Below are 23,223 nucleotides of genomic sequence, written 5' to 3'. Positions count from 1 at the left end.
ATTAATACATGTATAGAATTTGTCAAATTAATCACTGATTCTTCTGATGTTTTTATAATTAAGACTCGAAAAATATAAATGTTGCAAAATATTTTAAGTCTCTTCCTTTATATAAAATATAAAGAATTCATATGTTCCATTTTAATATAGCTAACATTATTTTTATATATTTTTATTATTATTTTCATACCAGCATAATATTTTTCCAGCATTCATAATATTTTTATGCTTAATTCTTTATATAATACAATGTACTAAATTATAAAATTTAATATAATTACAAAATAGTATTACTATTAATAAATAGGTTGTATGCATACTGTCTTTTAGTTTCTAATCATTTCCAATCAAAATAATTTATTACACAAAAATGTCCAAAATATATGTATAATATAAAATTTACTAAAAATTTACTAAAAATTTTTACATAGTCCAGACGAGACTGATCAGTGAAGATTAATTACGCGACATTTATTACTAATAATAGATATGCAATAATAGAATTTAATAAGTTTTATATAACGTAAATAATCGTGATCAAAAGATCATCATTAATAAAATTATTGACTGTTTCTTCGATTGTAAAAGAAAGTATTTGCATTACTGGCGCATTTTGTATAGATTATCAAAGGAAATATTCAAAATGAAAAGATAGAATAAACTTCGAAATTAATTAAATTACTAAATAAATCACGATTTAAAATTCGCGAAAAAACGCGACGAATAAATAAATCGACAATAATCGGAATATTCGATTGCGAGATACGCATAATTTTTATAATATGATAATCGAAACCATCAATAGACACGCGTGCGATATAATTATTATCACACAAATGATGACAGACGAAGATATTTTGGCAAACATTTGTGATCCGTATTGTTTACGAACATAAAATTCACTGTTCGATTTATTTGCGATTAATACGCGACTTTATATGAATTTCATGATTGAGAATAAAATACATATCCTATTTCGCGCATGATTAGCTGAATAAGATAAAATCAGCTCTATAAGCTTTAAAATATAATTAAAAATCGCGTTGTGGCCACGTTTAATAGAAAATAACGAAACGAATGATTTTCAAAGTCCCTCTAATAATCGATGTAATTGTAGAGTTTAATAAGATTTAAATAATCACGTAAAGAATCACGTTTAAAACAGTCATTAATAAAGTTATCGATCGTCTTTTAAATTATAGAAGAAAATATTTGCACTACCAGCATTTTGCACGAACTATTAAAAACAATATTCAAAGACGTGGAAAGATAAACAAAGCTTGAATGTATAAGTCAACGATTAAATTATAAGATAAATCGCGATTTAAAATTCCCGAGAAAACGCGACGAATAAATAAATCGTTAATATTCGGAATATCCGATTGTGATATGTATACCTTTTATAATATAATAATCATAGCGCCTCAATAGACATTATAATCGCGCGCGATATAATTATCACATAAATGCGAAAATATTTTGACAGACAATTTGATATGAATTGTCTGTAATATTTACGAATACAGTACTCACTGTCCGAGTCAATTGCGAATCTTTATAAGATAAATCGCGACTCGAATTCACGAGAAAACGCGACGAATAAATAAGTCCATAATATGCGGAATATTTAATCGCGATACGTATAATTTTTATAATATAATAATCGAAGCTCTCAATAGACACGTGCACGATATAATTATCGTAAATATAGAAAATATTTCGACAAACATTTGAGGTCTGTAATGTTTGTGAATATGCAATTCATCGACCGATTTACTTGCGAATTTTTATAAGATAAATTGCGATTTAAAATTCGCAATAACACGCGACGAATAAATAAATCGATAATATTTAAAATATTTAATTGCAGATACGCGAGTGACATACCGATAATCCGATAAAAAGAGGAGCGATCTTAAAAATGGAGAATGATTAACATCTTGTTTCTACATCAGATTTCGCAAGATCAATCTGCGAAGAAAAGTTAAGCGATCCATTGAACGTCGGGAACTTCACTGTAGGAGGGAATGAATCCTGGATTTTCCGGACTATTCCCGATAACAATCAATTCAGTAATAAATCAACGACAATCATCCCTCGTCATTATCTTCAATTCACGAAATTGATATGCACATCAAAAAACATGTTCTTCCATTATTAAGAAATATATTTCTTTATTGAAAATTAAATGGATATAACAACCTTTTTTATTGAAATGTGATTATGAACGATTATATTTATAAATAATAAAATACATGCATTATTTGGATTTTGTGTTAAATGTGCGAACACATAATTTGGGGTACCGTTCACGCGCGCGAGACGAATCAAACCCGATATCAGCAAGATTTAAAAAATTTCAATTCGAACAGTGTGCAAAATAAAATAAATCAAATAATTTTAAACAATTAATTCTGGATTAATTCTCTAGATTCTTACTCTTATAACGTTTAAATTAATAATTTCTTTTCTTTTAATCAATATCTTACTGATATAAAGGTACCCATTCGATTTGTCTCGAAATTTTTAAGTATTCGCACATTTTATGTAACATTCATGTATAATTTCGCGTATATATAATATATAACATTATTAAAAATTATAAAAATATTTTGGATACGTGAATTTGTGCATGTATTTTATTATACATATATATAAAATGGTATATACCTAAAAACTAATATCTCAAAATGGCGATGGATGTCCAATACCTGCAAATAGTTTCTTAAAAGAAACTAAAAATTAATGTTAATATCCCCAGCACCTAGAAATAATTTTTCAAAAGAGACAAATTATATTAATTAAAAATATATTCGTTCATAATCATTTTTATCAAAAAATTTATACAAATTTTTATCAAAAAATTTATACAAATTAATTACAATATGAAATTACTTGAAAAATTAAAATTTATACACAACGCTATATCCATATTTAATCTACTATTAAATCTTTCTGGCATTATATATATAGACAATAAGACAATAATAATACCAATCCTAATAATGATAGAACATTTTTAACGAAGAAAAGAAAAGATACATTTCTCTCATCTAAATATATATTATTTAAATTAATTCGACGTTAAAGAATCGTATCGTCGTTGAATTACTACCGAAATCATTGCTTTCGGAAATTGTCAGGAAAACCTGAGATTAGTTCCTTCAATCTTACAATAAAAATTCCCAATTTTTAACAGGGCACCGAACTAAACGTCGCGAATCTTACAAGAACCGGTGAGAAATAATTCTCCATGATGAAAATCGTTTCGACTCCTCGGCGGTACGAGCCACGCAACTTTCATTTATTTAACGGAAGGAACAATGATAACTCTTTTATTAAAACGATAATCTCGTCTAAGAACGCGAAAAAGAACGCGAGACAAACACGGTATTTTCTCAACGGTAATTTATTAATTTATTTATGAATATTTTCCGATACGAAAAAAAAACTCGTAAATACAAATATAACTGAAAAAACAAATTATTAAATTCATAATAATTAACTCGCGATTCTATAATATTGAAGGTGATTGTTAAATTTTGTGAAGCTAATATTTAATCGTTGACTTATCACATCGAATCTTCACTCTCTTATTCGACATTTCTTTATATTTAATTAGCAATATTTAGGAATTATCTGACGAGAGGGACAGCGATAAAATTCTTCTGTTAAAATGATAATCTAGTATAAGGACGCGAAGAGAACGCGGAAAGAATACGGTATTTTCGCAATCATAATTTAATAATTTATTTTAAGAATATTCAGTTCCGCGCGATATGGAATTCATAAATAAATAAAGCTAACGGAAAGCATATCATTAAATTTATAATAATTGACTCGCGATTCTGTAACGAAGGCGTCCGTCAAATTTTATAATGCTTATATTTTAATCATTAATTTAGCATCGAATTTTTACATTTTATATAAAAATTTTCCGAATTTATTAATGACTCTTTGACATGAAAATACAAACAGTTACTCTTTTATGAATATTCCAAAAATATATACTACAGAAACAAATATTTTAATTTAATAAACTACTATTATGTTAATTACTATTATGTAATCATTATACGTATACTTTCGATAATTTTTCGTGTAATTTACATAAGAATTTACAATCGTAAATACAATTTCATATAATATAATTATAGTCATAATTGTATTGTATTTTACAATTAAAATATCAATGTTAGATTATAATTAAAATACAATTATAACTATTTATAATTTACAATTTACAATTTACAAATTTATGATGCTATCTATTTCAAATAATAAAATATTCAAATATTTAATAACATCGATATAATAATTTGATATTGATAGCATTTGTATTTAATATTATATTTGATTTAATACACATATATTTTTAAGTTTTAAAATAAAATATAACATGTTAAGATTTCTTAAACATTAATAATTATGCAATTTCTTTAATATTTCTGAAGATAATTTTGATAATTTAAATTTCACTTTTAAAACATTTTTATTTTTAAAATATGTTATATTTATTTTTACAACGCTTTTAAAAATAAATTCAACTTAATGAAAATAATTTTAATTTACCCCTAGGATTATTGGAATATTAAAAGAAAGAATGAATCTTACTTAACAGCCCTAACAACCTACTATTAAAGGATTCTAATAATTTTAATAGCTCTAACAATCCTACTATTACAGAATTCTAATGATCTTAAGAGCCCTAACAACCCTAATATTAATAGAAGAATTCTAATGATTTTACTTAATAGCCTTAACAACCCTACTTCCTGATTAACTAAAATTATTCGAGATTTGAGGAACCTATCTCTAATCATCACCTCACCTAAACCACCTCACCTATATATTTTAGTCACGTGCCCTAACCGCGTGCCCTAACCGCGTACCCTAACCGTACTTTTCAGGCCAGTTGAACCTACCTTTCGTTGATCCTGGCCACTTTACTTCTCGATCTCTAATCAGAGATCGAAGAAGGAGATAATTACTCCTTCTTTTGCCGGATAATTATCGGCAAAAGAGCGTAAAATATTTACGCTTATTTAGTAACGATCGTTAAATATTGAATATAACTTTATTTTAACTGAAATAAAGCCAAATTAAGGTAAATGGCTATAACTTCGTCAGCGGATATAATTTCGTCAGGTCTTCTTAAAATTAAATAAATCGCGAGATTGCTTAATTTATTTAATTTTAAGAAGGCTTGACGAAATTGTATCAGCTGACGAAGTTATAGCCATTTACCTTACTACAAATTTCTATAAATTATATTTTATAATAAAATATAAAATTAATGTGTGTATTTATCATATTACAAATTATTTAATTAATTAATCATTTGGCTTTACATTAAGTTAAAGTAAAGTTTAAAAACAATATCTATAAACAAATTCTACGATGGATGAGATATGAACAATTAGAAGATAAGTGCGTATTAGACTTCCGGTTGACAGGCGATAGAGGAAAGTACTAGTAGTTTAGAAGGAAAGTAAAAGAGAGTGAAAATTGTGTAAAAAGAGGAGCTGAGCCGAAAGGAGAGTGAAGTGAGTGAGCAGAAGATAAAAGGAAAACGAGGAAGTGAAGAAGAAAGAGGAGGTGACGGGAAAACAGAAAAATCAAGGAAAAAGTCAGAAGGCGGCTGTAGAGGTTAGAAATAACCTCAAAGGAAAAGCAGAGAAAGTAGGGAAGAGAAGCCGGCGAGGATAGTCGGTAGGTAACAAAAGAGATCAGGAAGAAAGGTCAGAAAGTTCGAAAGGAATGCAACAGATGGCGAAGGTGGGCAGACCGACGGGAAGCAAAAACAAACCGAAAGAAAAAACGTTGGAAAATTTCGGGATGAGCAGGGACTCAGAGGCGGATACAGAAAGGAAGATAGAAGGAATAATGAGAGCTTGCAAAGACGAAACGGTAACAGAAATGAAAGAACATTTAACGATGGTGATGGAGGAGATAAGGAAAGAAATGATGGAAGAGATAAAAAAACAAATGACGGAAGAAAGGAAAGAGAGAGAGAAGAATGGTCGAAAGAAAAAGGAATGCTGGAGAGAAGAATAGCAGAACTAGAATGGATTAATGAGAGAAAGGAAAGGAACGAGAGGAAAAATAATATAGTGATCAAAGGAGTAAGTTGGAAGACAAAAAATCTGGAACAAGAGATAACGGAATACATCAAAGAAAACATAGAAGTAAACGTAGAGATAAAAAGAGCGAACAAAATTGAAGTGAGAGGGAGCAAGGAGATAATAATTGCTGAAATAAACAAATGGGAACAAAAGAACAACGTGATGAAGAAAAAGAATAAATTGAAAAAAGGAATAATAATAGATAACGACCTAACTAGGAAAGAAAGAGAGATACAGCGAAGACTGAGAGAATTAGCAAGAGAAGAAAGAGAAAAAGGCGACGGAAGAGTAAAAGTAGGATACAAGAAAATATATATGAGAGGAAAATGGTACAGCTGGAATGAAAAAAAAGAACAATTGGAAGAAAGAGGAGGAGGCAAAGAGTGAAGGCGCGATGGACAAAGAAAAGAGAGAGGAGAAGAAGAGGAAAGAGGCCTAAAAATCTGCTTCTGGAACACAGCTGGAGTAATAAACAAATGCGAAGAGACATGGAAATACTTAGAAGAATTTGATATAATAGGCTTAACTGAAACATGGCTGGAAGAATACACATGGAACAAAATCAGAAACAGATTGCCAAACAAATTCGAATGGTTCTGTATTCCAGCAACCAAAGAAAATAAGAGAGGCAGAGCCAAAGGAGAGATAATGACGGCAATATGCAAGGAACTGAAAGGAGTAAAGGTAAAAGAAATTAATAAGGAGGCAATGGAGATAAATCTAACGCATAATAGAAACAAATGGAGAATTGTAACACTTTATAGCAGAAATATCGAAGAAATTCTAGAAGCAATAATGGAGGAAATACAGGAGGAAAAGGAGAGCCATCTCATGCTGGGAGGAGATTTCAACGCGAGAACGGGAGAAGAAGGAGGACCGGTAGGATCAGGAGAGGAGGAAGAAGAAGAGAGAAGAAGATCAAAGGACAAGGAGATAAATAAAGAAGGAAGAATATTGATAAACAAATGCAGGAAAAGAGGCTGGATGATTCTTAATGGCAGTTATGGAAAAGAGGGAGAATGGACGTATATCGGGGAACAAGGAGCGTCAATCATAGACTACGTAATAACAAATGACAAAGCTATAGAAGAGGTTAAAATGGTAGGAGAAGGAAACAGGACTGAATCGGACCACATGCCAATAGAGGTGGAATTGACGGGGATGGAAAGGAAAAGAGGAAAGAAAAGTGACATGATAATAAAAGAGAAAAGCGTTTGGACGGAAGAAGGAGTGATGCAATATCACGAAAAATGCGAAGGATGGCAATGCACACAAGAAGAGAATGGGCGGATATGGAAAGAATTAGAAGGGAAAGTAAATAACTCGATTACGAAAATCAAGAAGAAGATAATACCATGGAAGTTCGGAAAAAGAGAATGGCACAGCAAGGAATGGAAGATGAAGAAAAGGGAGCTAAGAAAGACACTTAGGAAAGTGAAAAGAGACAAGATAGACAGAGAAGAGTATATTAAAAGAAGAAAGGAATATAAAATATGGTGTAAGGAAGAAAAGGAGAAACATGAGAAAGAGGAAGAAGAAAGAATAAGATTAATCAAAACAGAGGCAGAAGCATGGAGATATATAAACAGATACAGAAAGAAGAGAGAAGGAGTAGATGAAGAAATAAGTACGGAGGATTGGAGACTACATTTCATGGAATTACTAGGAGGAACGGAGGAGAGGTGGACAATAGAAGAGAAGGAAGAAGAAAAAGTACAAGAAGAAAGGGAGGAATGTTACAAAGAAGAAGAAGAAGAAGAAATAACTAGAGAAGAAATGATAGAACAATTAAAGAAGCTGAAAAAAGGGAAAGCACCGGGAGAAAATGGAATAGAGAACGAAGCATGGAGGTTAATGCCGAAAGAAGTAGGGGAAGTATTGTTTAAATTGTTGAACAAAATCTGGAAGGAAGGAGGAATACCGGAGGAGTGGACCAAAGGGATAATAAGCCCAATATACAAGAAAGGAGACAGGAAGGAGGCGAAGAACTATAGGGGAATAACACTAATGGATACGGCATATAAAATATATGCTAGCATACTGAACGGAAAGATGAAGAAGGTGGCGGAGGAAAGGATGGAGGAGGGACAATTCGGTTTCAGGACAGGAAGAGGGACAACAGATGCAATCTTCACACTGAACTACATAGTCAACAGAGAATTATCAAAGAATAAAGGTAAGATCTTTGCCTTCTTTGCAGACCTCAAAGCAGCATTCGACAGAGTGGACAGAGCAAAACTAGGAGAGATGCTGAGGGAGGCAAGGATCGGAGAGAGACTGAGAAGGAGAATTATGGAAACATACAAAGAGACAAAGAATATAGTAAAGGTTGGAAATAGAAAGTCCAAAGAATTCTGGACGAAATGCGGAGTCAGACAAGGATGCCCCATGAGTCCAACATTATTCAATATATACATAATGGATCTGGAAAGAGAAATGAAAAAGGAGCAAACGGGAGGCGTAGTGATAGGAAAAGAGAAACTATGGTCGATAACATATGCAGACGATATTGTGTTGATGGCGAGAAGCGAAGTAGAACTTAAAGGGATGATGAAAAGATTTAAAAGATACATTGACAAGAAAGGATTAACCTTAAGCGCAGGGAAATCAAAGGTAATGGTATTCGAGAAAGGAAGAGGACGCACAAAGAGAAGAGAATGGAAATGGGTAGAAGAAGAAATAGAAGAGGTAAAAGAAATGAACTACCTAGGTTACATTATGCAAAAGAACGGCGGAGCGGAGAAACATATAGTAGAAAGAATGAGAAGAGCGATGGTGGCGATGAAGCAGACCTGGAGCATAAGAGAAAGGATATTCGCGGACGACTACGAAAGAAGAATAAAGATGTTTAATGCGTTAGTAGGAAGCGTAGCTCTATACGGGGCAGAGATATGGGGATGGGGAAACGAAGAAAGGATGGAGAAAATAAAGAGGAAATATATAAAATGGATACTGAAACTAGACAGGAGGACACCAAACTACATACTGGAAGAAGAAACAAAAATGAAGGAACTGAGAACGGAGGCCATAAAAAGAGCAATAAAATATGAAGAAAAGGCAAGGCAATCGGAGAAGAAGATAATAATAGAATGTATGAAAGAAATAGAGAAAAGGAGAGAAAGTGGAGAAGAAAGTAAATGGGAAAAGAAAAGGAGAAGGATACTAGAGGAGGCAGACATGGGTAAAGAAGAACTGAAAAAGAAGAGAGAAGAAGGGGAGACAGAGATATCCGAAAAGATAATGGAAAGAATTGAAGAACGACAAAAAGAAGAGAGGAAGAGGAAAACAGAGGATTCAAGATATAACGATATATATAAAAAGATAAAGACAGAAGAAGTACCGAATTATCTGAAAGGAAAAAAGAGTAAGAAAGATAGGAGCAGAATTGCAAGATATAGATGTGGTAGCGAAGTGAGAGGAGGATACTACTGGAAGGAGGAGACAGAAAGAGAATGCAGGATATGTGGAAAAGGAGAAGAAAGCCTAAAGCATGTACTAAAGGAATGCGAAGCAACAAAAGACGAAATATCAATGGAAGAATTCTTGAGCGAGGAGGGAAACGGATTGAATATAATGAGAAAAATAGACAAGATACGAGAAGAGAAGAGGACGGAGAAGGCGGATAAAACCATCGCAAGTCAAGGAAACCCGAGGTGCAACGAAAGATAGAGACAAGAAGTAATAATGACTAAGAACAACAACAAAATAGGAAGCCAAAGATGCCAAAGAAACCAAAGATACCATAGATACCAAAGATAATAAAGATAGAACACAAAGAATTACTAAACTACAAAGGGAGATCTAAGAGTTTTTACACACTCCATATAACATATAATACATAACATTTAACATTTTACTCATTTAGATTAGACTAGATTAGATTAGATAGGAGCTAAGACAGATAATGTTTTCTTATTCGCAACGTTATTTTCATTATATTTTTATTTTATTTTTGATTTTGATTTTGATTTTATTTTGATTTTACTTTTATTTTACTCTTATCAGCAGTTACAATTTAATTTAATCCAATTTTATCTTATCTTATTTTATTTTATTTTATAATATCTCATATTACTTTCCCCGCCTGTTACGCTAAAGTTTAGATTTTAGATTTTAGATTTTAGATTTTAGATTTTAGATTTAGATTTTATTTTATTTTATTCCATTCAAGTACTGTATAACTTACACCTTACACTCTATACACTTTATATATTATACTTTATTCTATTTCTATTTCTATTCTATTTTAATTTTATATATTATATCACATTTTATATTTTATATTTTATACGTTAATGAATACAAAACATGTAAAGCTCTGTAAGACTGGAAGTCCATCCAAAGCCGTAAGGCATGGATTAAGAACAAGAAATAATAATAAGTGCGTATTATAAGAATAAATTAGCATCAAAAATTGATAAAATTGATAATTGTTAATGCGTGTCCTTTATTTAATAAATTAGACAAAATCTTTACAAAAAAATATTTTCTTGATCTCTTCCTTTTTTAATTAATATTTCAATATTTTAATATTTTCGCAATAGATGTAAAGCATAAGTTCGAAAGAACTTATTAAAATTATTTAATTTAATTTAATTAATTTAATTTAATTACTTAATTTAATTTATTTAATTTAATCCATCCTAGCTCATCCATTTTAAGGCAACGGATTTATCTACAATCTACAATCTACATCTACATCTACATCTGCAATCTCTACGAATCCGTTACCTTAAAGTTAAATAAAAGTTTTTTTCACTCACCGGCACTGATGCGCAACAGCGGAGTTGTTGTTATCGAAGCTAGTTGTCTGTAACAAACAAATATAAAATTCATTTATAATAATGCTCACAAAATGCAATTAATATTTAAAAAAATTTTTATCGCGCGGAATTTTATATCCGTGTGTAAAATAATAAGCAGATAAAACGTATGGAAAAATTTTATAAATTTTTGAAACTGTTTTTTAAATAGAAAATTTTATATGACTTTTATAAAAATCTTTCTCTTTAATTCATTCAAATAATAAGATCGAATTATTGTTCGTTTATAACAAGTTAACGATTTATAACAATTAATATATAAATAATAATATTCACCATCAGGTTGTTCCGCCGGTGCAGGATGCTTCTCCTAGGCCTGCTCCTCCTCTCAGATCATCAGGGTTGTTGCATCGATCTATAACATACAAAAGAAGATTCCAATGTAGCAGCATTCAAAATAATTAATATTTCAAAAATTATTGTATACATTGAATTTTATATTCGATGCATATAATAATATTAGATTAATAAAATAATTCTATAAATTTTAAAAAACATTACTAATAATTCTCATAACTTTATAAAAGCTTACACCTTTACAAGATTATAGATTTAATTTAAGAATCTTTTTCTTTAATTGTCTCTAATATAAATATAAATAAAAAAATATAAATAAAAACATCAAATTAATTGTTGCGATTAATTGTTTAATTTAAATTATAATAAATATATTTAATATTTAATATATAATTACAAATAAATAAATTGCTTACGAGAAGATTGTTCTGTCGGAGCCTGATGCCTCTCCTAGGCCTCCTCCTCTCAGTCTTAGACGCGCGATACTTAACGGCACTCCCGCACTCACGAGCGATATTTTTATATCGTTATTTACGCTATTTTACGAGCGATACTAAACGGTTCCCGCACTATTTCGGTACGATAAAAAATTTTCTCTTTGATCGCGCGATGTATATACTTAATATGTATATACTTTGAACGGCACTCCCGATTTCGGTACGGGCGAAAATCCCATCTGACTTACGAGAATCAGCTTCGAGTCAACAGGTCGGGAATGCAACGGTACAACGAACAAGGACTAAGCCCAAACCGGAAAGAAGACGAAACGATTGACGGAAATAGAGGAAAATGAAGATCACCAACTCTTTTTCGCGCATAATTATTCTATCTCGTATCGAACCTGGACCCGCTAAGCACGATTTCAGGTGCTCCGCCCGGACATATTATGCCTCCCGCGGTTGCTATATGCTACACCAGGCTAGTAGACGGCAAAAGAAGAGGATACCCACATTTTTTAAATGCTAACATTCAGCAATTTAGAAAATGGGGAGGCAACCCCATTTACCGAGCGAAAATCGTGCCTAAGGGAATCCACTCGACTCCTCGACAGGGTTAACACACGCAGTGCGTGTGACTGTAGACGAGTAAAGAGAAAGGACCCATTGACGACCATTCCGAGCAATCGATCGAGTTCTAACTAATTCGGGCCGAATCACTTGACGAAGCACGAAGCACGAAGCGCGAGTATACGTTACATAGCAACGTGTGCAAACTCGAAACATCCCAGTTAGTTGGCATCGGAAGTAGAGACTCGTGACAATAAATGAAATTGGGATTTTATATGAAAAAGTCCAAAAGTTCCGCGAAAACGCGACGACGCGAGAATACTGCAACGCGAAAACGCGGTAACGAAGCGCTTGCCGTCCGCGGCACGTTGACGGCACCGACGACGCGAAAGGGTACTTAGCTTCCCATTCAGGCACCTTAAGATTTATCATAAATAGAAAAATTTAAGATAAACCTCAAGGCACCATCCAAGTACTAAGCCCTCCCACCGCGACAAGGTGTACCCCATGGGAGGGTTATATTATATATAATTATATATATAATATAATACATAATTTGAAATTTATTTCGTAATATAGTACATAAATTTAAATTCGCAAATATAAACGATAAATAAAAATATAAAGAATAAGAGAAAATATATTACATAAAGAAATGTTCAAAATAATTGATTTTAAAACTAATTATTGCGCGCAAATAATTTTTACTTTTTAAATAGATATATTGTAATGTTATAAATTGCGTAATTACAAAATAATTTATATTTCTTAGATATAAACTTTTAAAAATATGATAAATAAAATATTTCTATTTTTTTATATGTGAAATATTTAAATAAATATATTAATATGAAATATTTTATAAAACATAAGAAGAATTTGAAAATATTAATAAAAAATTTTATAAATGTTTTAATAATTGTGAAATAAAATGGAATATTCTTTTATAAGTATATGTATTATATATGTTACAATTTAAAATCACTATTAAATCACTATCAAAGAAATAAAACGAAACGTGAAATATGTATATTTTGAATATATATACTATTGATAAATAGTTTATATATTGTTGCGTCCGCGGAACGATATATATCGAACGCTTGCGTCGACACAATCGGCATACGCTGACGTTCGTGCACTCGTAACTCATAACGCGATTTAAGGTGCACAAGAATTTTAATAAACCGCGAGTAACATACAAGAATTCAAAATAATCGTAAAACGGATCACAAATAGACGCGCGTTCGCGTTCAACTTGACAGCTAGGCTCAGACTCTCTGACAGTCGTTGTTTATAACAACATCTTGACAACGCGCGCGGAAACGATCTTCTTCGAAAGAATTCAACGGGTGACGAATACATTCAGCGGGATGGGACGCGGGGACGCAACAATATAATAAATAATGAATGTGATAAATAATTTATATTAATGACTTACATCATATTTTTTATTGGTCCATCCATTTCCAAAATCTCCTTTTTTCTTTTGCTTTCTTCGCTTTTTCCTCGTGACACTTCAATCCTCTTTGCACTTATTTGAATTCCTCGTTGCAGTCTCACTCATTCACGAAAAGTTCCTCGTTGCACTTGCAATTGTGTTCAGAGAAAGAATTTGATATTATATGATACGTCTCACATCACTACTTCACTGCTCAAGAGCCACTGAGCGAATGATCGTAAGTCAGAAACATTACCGCCGTACTGTTTATATCGCCAAGGTTGACTATGTAAAGAAAGAATGTGATAATATGTGAAACGTCTCTACGTCACTACTCAAGGTCATTGTGCGAATGATAATAAAGCCATGTAATATATTAACAATCGCGCTATACTGTTTATCAAGGTCGAACACGGTGTTATTGATAATTCTCTTGTTGCCGAAATATTTTCTGTAATATAAAATATTTGTGCGAGGAATATTAAATTATAGAAGTATTTTAATTTATTGATTAAGATTAATTGATTATTTATTAAACTATTCATCATGAAGTCTTACGTTATGCTAATTATTTGCATCTATAAATTCGATTGTTTTACTTCGTGTTCTCTCACAATCCCCCCCCCCCCAAATTATATGTATTTAAATTGTCAAGTAGAATGATAAAGTGTAACACGGATGGAATATATTTGTTACTCTAAGTATTAAAATAATAATTATTGGAAACCGTAAAGATTGCAAATGTCGATGTGATTATTTAATATGTTGAATTCCTATCACATTAAATCGATTCTCGATTAAATTGTATATTGTTTAATTAACCAGTCTCGTGTAAAGGTCATGTTGCTCTCTTATGATATAATAAGTGCGTGTATAAGTTTTGTATGATTATTTCGCGATTGAGAGTCTCGTGCAAAGTGCGCCACGTATTCGATTAATCATAATTAAATCGTGTTTTCGTGAGTGAGTGAATGCTACAAGAGGAAATAACGAAAAATACGTAAGAGAGGAAAAGGAGGTCTGGAAAAGCATCAGATGTAACGTACGGAGTAAAATGAAGTAACACGAAGTAAAACATTCGAATTATATATGCAAATAATTAGCATAACGAAAGACAATTTATCCGTGATAAATTGTCTAATAAATAATCAATTTTAATCAATAAATTAAAATGCTTCTATAATTTAATATTTCACGTTAATGTATATTTCATAATATATAAAATATTTCGGCAACTCGAATTATTGATAACACGATGTTCGACTTTGGCAATATAAAATATAAACAGTAGCGCGCTATACGTTACGGTTTTGTCGAGAGTCACCGTGCGAATGATGACAAAGCCGAAACATAGCGCGCTACTGTTTATATTTTATATTGCCAAAGTCGAACATCGTGTTATCAATAATTCGAGTTGCCGAAATATTTTATATATTATGAAATATACATTAACGTGAAATATTAAATTATAGAAGCATTTTAATTTATTGATTAAAATTGATTATTTATTAGACAATTTATCACGGATAAATTGTCTTTCGTTATGCTAATTATTTGCATATATAATTCGAATGTTTTACTTCGTGTTACTTCATTTTACTCCGTACGTTACATCTGATGCTTTTCCAGACCTCCTTTTCCTCTCTTACGTATTTTTCGTTATTTCCTCTTGTAGCATTCACTCACTCACGAAAACACGATTTAATTATGATTAATCGAATACGTGGCGCACTTTGCACGAGACTCTCAATCGCGAAATAATCATACAAAACTTATACACGCACTTATTATATCATAAGAGAGCAACATGACCTTTACACGAGACTGGTTAATTAAACAATATACAATTTAATCGAGAATCGATTTAATGTGATAGGAATTCAACATATTAAATAATCACATCGACATTTGCAATCTTTACGGTTTCCAATAATTATTATTTTAATACTTAGAGTAACAAATATATTCCATCCGTGTTACACTTTATCATTCTACTTGACAATTTAAATACATATAATTTGGGGGGGGGGATTGTGAGAGAACACGAAGTAAAACAATCGAATTTATAGATGCAAATAATTAGCATAACGTAAGACTTCATGATGAATAGTTTAATAAATAATCAATTAATCTTAATCAATAAATTAAAATACTTCTATAATTTAATATTCCTCGCACAAATATTTTATATTACAGAAAATATTTCGGCAACAAGAGAATTATCAATAACACCGTGTTCGACCTTGATAAACAGTATAGCGCGATTGTTAATATATTACATGGCTTTATTATCATTCGCACAATGACCTTGAGTAGTGACGTAGAGACGTTTCACATATTATCACATTCTTTCTTTACATAGTCAACCTTGGCGATATAAACAGTACGGCGGTAATGTTTCTGACTTACGATCATTCGCTCAGTGGCTCTTGAGCAGTGAAGTAGTGATGTGAGACGTATCATATAATATCAAATTCTTTCTCTGAACACAATTGCAAGTGCAACGAGGAACTTTTCGTGAATGAGTGAGACTGCAACGAGGAATTCAAATAAGTGCAAAGAGGATTGAAGTGTCACGAGGAAAAAGCGAAGAAAGCAAAAGAAAAAAGGAGATTTTGGAAATGGATGGACCAATAAAAAATATGATGTAAGTCATTAATATAAATTATTTATCACATTCATTATTTATTATATTGTTGCGTCCCCGCGTCCCATCCCGCTGAATGTATTCGTCACCCGTTGAATTCTTTCGAAGAAGATCGTTTCCGCGCGCGTTGTCAAGATGTTGTTATAAACAACGACTGTCAGAGAGTCTGAGCCTAGCTGTCAAGTTGAACGCGAACGCGCGTCTATTTGTGATCCGTTTTACGATTATTTTGAATTCTTGTATGTTACTCGCGGTTTATTAAAATTCTTGTGCACCTTAAATCGCGTTATGAGTTACGAGTGCACGAACGTCAGCGTATGCCGATTGTGTCGACGCAAGCGTTCGATATATATCGTTCCGCGGACGCAACAATATATAAACTATTTATCAATAGTATATATATTCAAAATATACATATTTCACGTTTCGTTTTATTTCTTTGATAGTGATTTAATAGTGATTTTAAATTGTAACATATATAATACATATACTTATAAAAGAATATTCCATTTTATTTCACAATTATTAAAACATTTATAAAATTTTTTATTAATATTTTCAAATTCTTCTTATGTTTTATAAAATATTTCATATTAATATATTTATTTAAATATTTCACATATAAAAAAATAGAAATATTTTATTTATCATATTTTTAAAAGTTTATATCTAAGAAATATAAATTATTTTGTAATTACGCAATTTATAACATTACAATATATCTATTTAAAAAGTAAAAATTATTTGCGCGCAATAATTAGTTTTAAAATCAATTATTTTGAACATTTCTTTATGTAATATATTTTCTCTTATTCTTTATATTTTTATTTATCGTTTATATTTGCGAATTTAAATTTATGTACTATATTACGAAATAAATTTCAAATTATGTATTATATTATATATATAATTATATATAATATAACCCTCCCATGGGGTACACCTTGTCGCGGTGGGAGGGCTTAGTACTTGGATGGTGCCTTGAGGTTTATCTTAAATTTTTCTATTTATGATAAATCTTAAGGTGCCTGAATGGGAAGCTAAGTACCCTTTCGCGTCGTCGGTGCCGTCAACGTGCCGCGGACGGCAAGCGCTTCGTTACCGCGTTTTCGCGTTGCAGTATTCTCGCGTCGTCGCGTTTTCGCGGAACTTTTGGACTTTTTCATATAAAATCCCAATTTCATTTATTGTCACGAGTCTCTACTTCCGATGCCAACTAACTGGGATGTTTCGAGTTTGCACACGTTGCTATGTAACGTATACTCGCGCTTCGTGCTTCGTGCTTCGTCAAGTGATTCGGCCCGAATTAGTTAGAACTCGATCGATTGCTCGGAATGGTCGTCAATGGGTCCTTTCTCTTTACTCGTCTACAGTCACACGCACTGCGTGTGTTAACCCTGTCGAGGAGTCGAGTGGATTCCCTTAGGCACGATTTTCGCTCGGTAAATGGGGTTGCCTCCCCATTTTCTAAATTGCTGAATGTTAGCATTTAAAAAATGTGGGTATCCTCTTCTTTTGCCGTCTACTAGCCTGGTGTAGCATATAGCAACCGCGGGAGGCATAATATGTCCGGGCGGAGCACCTGAAATCGTGCTTAGCGGGTCCAGGTTCGATACGAGATAGAATAATTATGCGCGAAAAAGAGTTGGTGATCTTCATTTTCCTCTATTTCCGTCAATCGTTTCGTCTTCTTTCCGGTTTGGGCTTAGTCCTTGTTCGTTGTACCGTTGCATTCCCGACCTGTTGACTCGAAGCTGATTCTCGTAAGTCAGATGGGATTTTCGCCCGTACCGAAATCGGGAGTGCCGTTCAAAGTATATACATATTAAGTATATACATCGCGCGATCAAAGAGAAAATTTTTTATCGTACCGAAATAGTGCGGGAACCGTTTAGTATCGCTCGTAAAATAGCGTAAATAACGATATAAAAATATCGCTCGTGAGTGCGGGAGTGCCGTTAAGTATCGCGCGTCTAAGACTGAGAGGAGGAGGCCTAGGAGAGGCATCAGGCTCCGACAGAACAATCTTCTCGTAAGCAATTTATTTATTTGTAATTATATATTAAATATTAAATATATTTATTATAATTTAAATTAAACAATTAATCGCAACAATTAATTTGATGTTTTTATTTATATTTTTTTATTTATATTTATATTAGAGACAATTAAAGAAAAAGATTCTTAAATTAAATCTATAATCTTGTAAAGGTGTAAGCTTTTATAAAGTTATGAGAATTATTAGTAATGTTTTTTAAAATTTATAGAATTATTTTATTAATCTAATATTATTATATGCATCGAATATAAAATTCAATGTATACAATAATTTTTGAAATATTAATTATTTTGAATGCTGCTACATTGGAATCTTCTTTTGTATGTTATAGATCGATGCAACAACCCTGATGATCTGAGAGGAGGAGCAGGCCTAGGAGAAGCATCCTGCACCGGCGGAACAACCTGATGGTGAATATTATTATTTATATATTAATTGTTATAAATCGTTAACTTGTTATAAACGAACAATAATTCGATCTTATTATTTGAATGAATTAAAGAGAAAGATTTTTATAAAAGTCATATAAAATTTTCTATTTAAAAAACAGTTTCAAAAATTTATAAAATTTTTCCATACGTTTTATCTGCTTATTATTTTACACACGGATATAAAATTCCGCGCGATAAAAATTTTTTTAAATATTAATTGCATTTTGTGAGCATTATTATAAATGAATTTTATATTTGTTTGTTACAGACAACTAGCTTCGATAACAACAACTCCGCTGTTGCGCATCAGTGCCGGTGAGTGAAAAAAACTTTTATTTAACTTTAAGGTAACGGATTCGTAGAGATTGCAGATGTAGATGTAGATGTAGATTGTAGATTGTAGATAAATCCGTTGCCTTAAAATGGATGAGCTAGGATGGATTAAATTAAATAAATTAAATTAAGTAATTAAATTAAATTAATTAAATTAAATTAAATAATTTTAATAAGTTCTTTCGAACTTATGCTTTACATCTATTGCGAAAATATTAAAATATTGAAATATTAATTAAAAAAGGAAGAGATCAAGAAAATATTTTTTTGTAAAGATTTTGTCTAATTTATTAAATAAAGGACACGCATTAACAATTATCAATTTTATCAATTTTTGATGCTAATTTATTCTTATAATACGCACTTATTATTATTTCTTGTTCTTAATCCATGCCTTACGGCTTTGGATGGACTTCCAGTCTTACAGAGCTTTACATGTTTTGTATTCATTAACGTATAAAATATAAAATATAAAATGTGATATAATATATAAAATTAAAATAGAATAGAAATAGAAATAGAATAAAGTATAATATATAAAGTGTATAGAGTGTAAGGTGTAAGTTATACAGTACTTGAATGGAATAAAATAAAATAAAATCTAAATCTAAAATCTAAAATCTAAAATCTAAAATCTAAAATCTAAACTTTAGCGTAACAGGCGGGGAAAGTAATATGAGATATTATAAAATAAAATAAAATAAGATAAGATAAAATTGGATTAAATTAAATTGTAACTGCTGATAAGAGTAAAATAAAAGTAAAATCAAAATAAAATCAAAATCAAAATCAAAAATAAAATAAAAATATAATGAAAATAACGTTGCGAATAAGAAAACATTATCTGTCTTAGCTCCTATCTAATCTAATCTAGTCTAATCTAAATGAGTAAAATGTTAAATGTTATGTATTATATGTTATATGGAGTGTGTAAAAACTCTTAGATCTCCCTTTGTAGTTTAGTAATTCTTTGTGTTCTATCTTTATTATCTTTGGTATCTATGGTATCTTTGGTTTCTTTGGCATCTTTGGCTTCCTATTTTGTTGTTGTTCTTAGTCATTATTACTTCTTGTCTCTATCTTTCGTTGCACCTCGGGTTTCCTTGACTTGCGATGGTTTTATCCGCCTTCTCCGTCCTCTTCTCTTCTCGTATCTTGTCTATTTTTCTCATTATATTCAATCCGTTTCCCTCCTCGCTCAAGAATTCTTCCATTGATATTTCGTCTTTTGTTGCTTCGCATTCCTTTAGTACATGCTTTAGGCTTTCTTCTCCTTTTCCACATATCCTGCATTCTCTTTCTGTCTCCTCCTTCCAGTAGTATCCTCCTCTCACTTCGCTACCACATCTATATCTTGCAATTCTGCTCCTATCTTTCTTACTCTTTTTTCCTTTCAGATAATTCGGTACTCCTTCTGTCTTTATCTTTTTATATATATCGTTATATCTTGAATCCTCTGTTTTCCTCTTCCTCTCTTCTTTTTGTCGTTCTTCAATTCTTTCCATTATCTTTTCGGATATCTCTGTCTCCCCTTCTTCTCTCTTCCTTTTCAGTTCTTCTTTACCCATGTCTGCCTCCTCTAGTATCCTTCTCCTTTTCTTTTCCCATTTACTTTCTTCTCCACTTTCTCTCCTTTTCTCTATTTCTTTCATACATTCTATTATTATCTTCTTCTCCGATTGCCTTGCCTTTTCTTCATATTTTATTGCTCTTTTTATGGCCTCCGTTCTCAGTTCCTTCATTTTTGTTTCTTCTTCCAGTATGTAGTTTGGTGTCCTCCTGTCTAGTTTCAGTATCCATTTTATATATTTCCTCTTTATTTTCTCCATCCTTTCTTCGTTTCCCCATCCCCATATCTCTGCCCCGTATAGAGCTACGCTTCCTACTAACGCATTAAACATCTTTATTCTTCTTTCGTAGTCGTCCGCGAATATCCTTTCTCTTATGCTCCAGGTCTGCTTCATCGCCACCATCGCTCTTCTCATTCTTTCTACTATATGTTTCTCCGCTCCGCCGTTCTTTTGCATAATGTAACCTAGGTAGTTCATTTCTTTTACCTCTTCTATTTCTTCTTCTACCCATTTCCATTCTCTTCTCTTTGTGCGTCCTCTTCCTTTCTCGAATACCATTACCTTTGATTTCCCTGCGCTTAAGGTTAATCCTTTCTTGTCAATGTATCTTTTAAATCTTTTCATCATCCCTTTAAGTTCTACTTCGCTTCTCGCCATCAACACAATATCGTCTGCATATGTTATCGACCATAGTTTCTCTTTTCCTATCACTACGCCTCCCGTTTGCTCCTTTTTCATTTCTCTTTCCAGATCCATTATGTATATATTGAATAATGTTGGACTCATGGGGCATCCTTGTCTGACTCCGCATTTCGTCCAGAATTCTTTGGACTTTCTATTTCCAACCTTTACTATATTCTTTGTCTCTTTGTATGTTTCCATAATTCTCCTTCTCAGTCTCTCTCCGATCCTTGCCTCCCTCAGCATCTCTCCTAGTTTTGCTCTGTCCACTCTGTCGAATGCTGCTTTGAGGTCTGCAAAGAAGGCAAAGATCTTACCTTTATTCTTTGATAATTCTCTGTTGACTATGTAGTTCAGTGTGAAGATTGCATCTGTTGTCCCTCTTCCTGTCCTGAAACCGAATTGTCCCTCCTCCATCCTTTCCTCCGCCACCTTCTTCATCTTTCCGTTCAGTATGCTAGCATATATTTTATATGCCGTATCCATTAGTGTTATTCCCCTATAGTTCTTCGCCTCCTTCCTGTCTCCTTTCTTGTATATTGGGCTTATTATCCCTTTGGTCCACTCCTCCGGTATTCCTCCTTCCTTCCAGATTTTGTTCAACAATTTAAACAATACTTCCCCTACTTCTTTCGGCATTAACCTCCATGCTTCGTTCTCTATTCCATTTTCTCCCGGTGCTTTCCCTTTTTTCAGCTTCTTTAATTGTTCTATCATTTCTTCTCTAGTTATTTCTTCTTCTTCTTCTTCTTTGTAACATTCCTCCCTTTCTTCTTGTACTTTTTCTTCTTCCTTCTCTTCTATTGTCCACCTCTCCTCCGTTCCTCCTAGTAATTCCATGAAATGTAGTCTCCAATCCTCCGTACTTATTTCTTCATCTACTCCTTCTCTCTTCTTTCTGTATCTGTTTATATATCTCCATGCTTCTGCCTCTGTTTTGATTAATCTTATTCTTTCTTCTTCCTCTTTCTCATGTTTCTCCTTTTCTTCCTTACACCATATTTTATATTCCTTTCTTCTTTTAATATACTCTTCTCTGTCTATCTTGTCTCTTTTCACTTTCCTAAGTGTCTTTCTTAGCTCCCTTTTCTTCATCTTCCATTCCTTGCTGTGCCATTCTCTTTTTCCGAACTTCCATGGTATTATCTTCTTCTTGATTTTCGTAATCGAGTTATTTACTTTCCCTTCTAATTCTTCCATATCCGCCATTCTCTTCTTGTGTGCATTGCCATCCTTCGCATTTTTCGTGATATTGCATCACTCCTTCTTCCGTCCAAACGCTTTTCTCTTTTATTATCATGTCACTTTTCTTTCCTCTTTTCCTTTCCATCCCCGTCAATTCCACCTCTATTGGCATGTGGTCCGATTCAGTCCTGTTTCCTTCTCCTACCATTTTAACCTCTTCTATAGCTTTGTCATTTGTTATTACGTAGTCTATGATTGACGCTCCTTGTTCCCCGATATACGTCCATTCTCCCTCTTTTCCATAACTGCCATTAAGAATCATCCAGCCTCTTTTCCTGCATTTGTTTATCAATATTCTTCCTTCTTTATTTATCTCCTTGTCCTTTGATCTTCTTCTCTCTTCTTCTTCCTCCTCTCCTGATCCTACCGGTCCTCCTTCTTCTCCCGTTCTCGCGTTGAAATCTCCTCCCAGCATGAGATGGCTCTCCTTTTCCTCCTGTATTTCCTCCATTATTGCTTCTAGAATTTCTTCGATATTTCTGCTATAAAGTGTTACAATTCTCCATTTGTTTCTATTATGCGTTAGATTTATCTCCATTGCCTCCTTATTAATTTCTTTTACC

At 32.2% G+C, this 23,223-nt stretch overlaps 1 protein-coding gene and 1 pseudogene across 1 annotated transcript; one reads left to right on the top strand and one right to left on the bottom strand.

The window, feature by feature from the left end:
* The first annotated feature begins 6,038 nt into the window (after positions 1 to 6,038).
* Positions 6,039 to 10,067, top strand: LOC145970671 (uncharacterized). The gene is made up of 2 exons (XM_083097539.1): positions 6,039 to 6,454; positions 6,515 to 10,067. Exons 1-2 carry the CDS (start codon positions 6,039 to 6,041, stop codon positions 9,792 to 9,794), a joined length of 3,696 nt encoding a protein of 1,231 aa, XP_082953665.1. The 3' UTR covers positions 9,795 to 10,067.
* A 9,899-nt stretch (positions 10,068 to 19,966) lies between these two features.
* Positions 19,967 to 23,210, bottom strand: LOC145970187 (uncharacterized; annotated as a pseudogene).
* Between the last annotated feature and the right edge of the window lie 13 nt (positions 23,211 to 23,223).

This window comes from Camponotus vicinus, unplaced genomic scaffold (genome assembly GCF_025532165.1).
Source record: "Camponotus vicinus isolate PSW18456_S1 unplaced genomic scaffold, iyCamVici1.0 SCAF_4, whole genome shotgun sequence".
In the NCBI taxonomy this organism is placed as follows: Eukaryota; Metazoa; Arthropoda; class Insecta; order Hymenoptera; family Formicidae; genus Camponotus; species Camponotus vicinus.
This window is presented reverse-complemented; position numbering and strand designations above follow the sequence as displayed.

What these genes read in the sequence shown, in the direction of transcription:
- LOC145970671 (XM_083097539.1), top strand. Translation starts at nt 6,039, where the DNA reads ATGCTGGAGAGAAGAATAGCAGAACTAGAATGGATTAATGAGAGAAAG. An exon ending in ATATATATGAGAGGAAAATG is followed by an intron (nt 6,455 to 6,514) that starts GTACAGCTGGAA and finishes CAAAGAGTGAAG; the next exon opens with GCGCGATGGACAAAGAAAAG.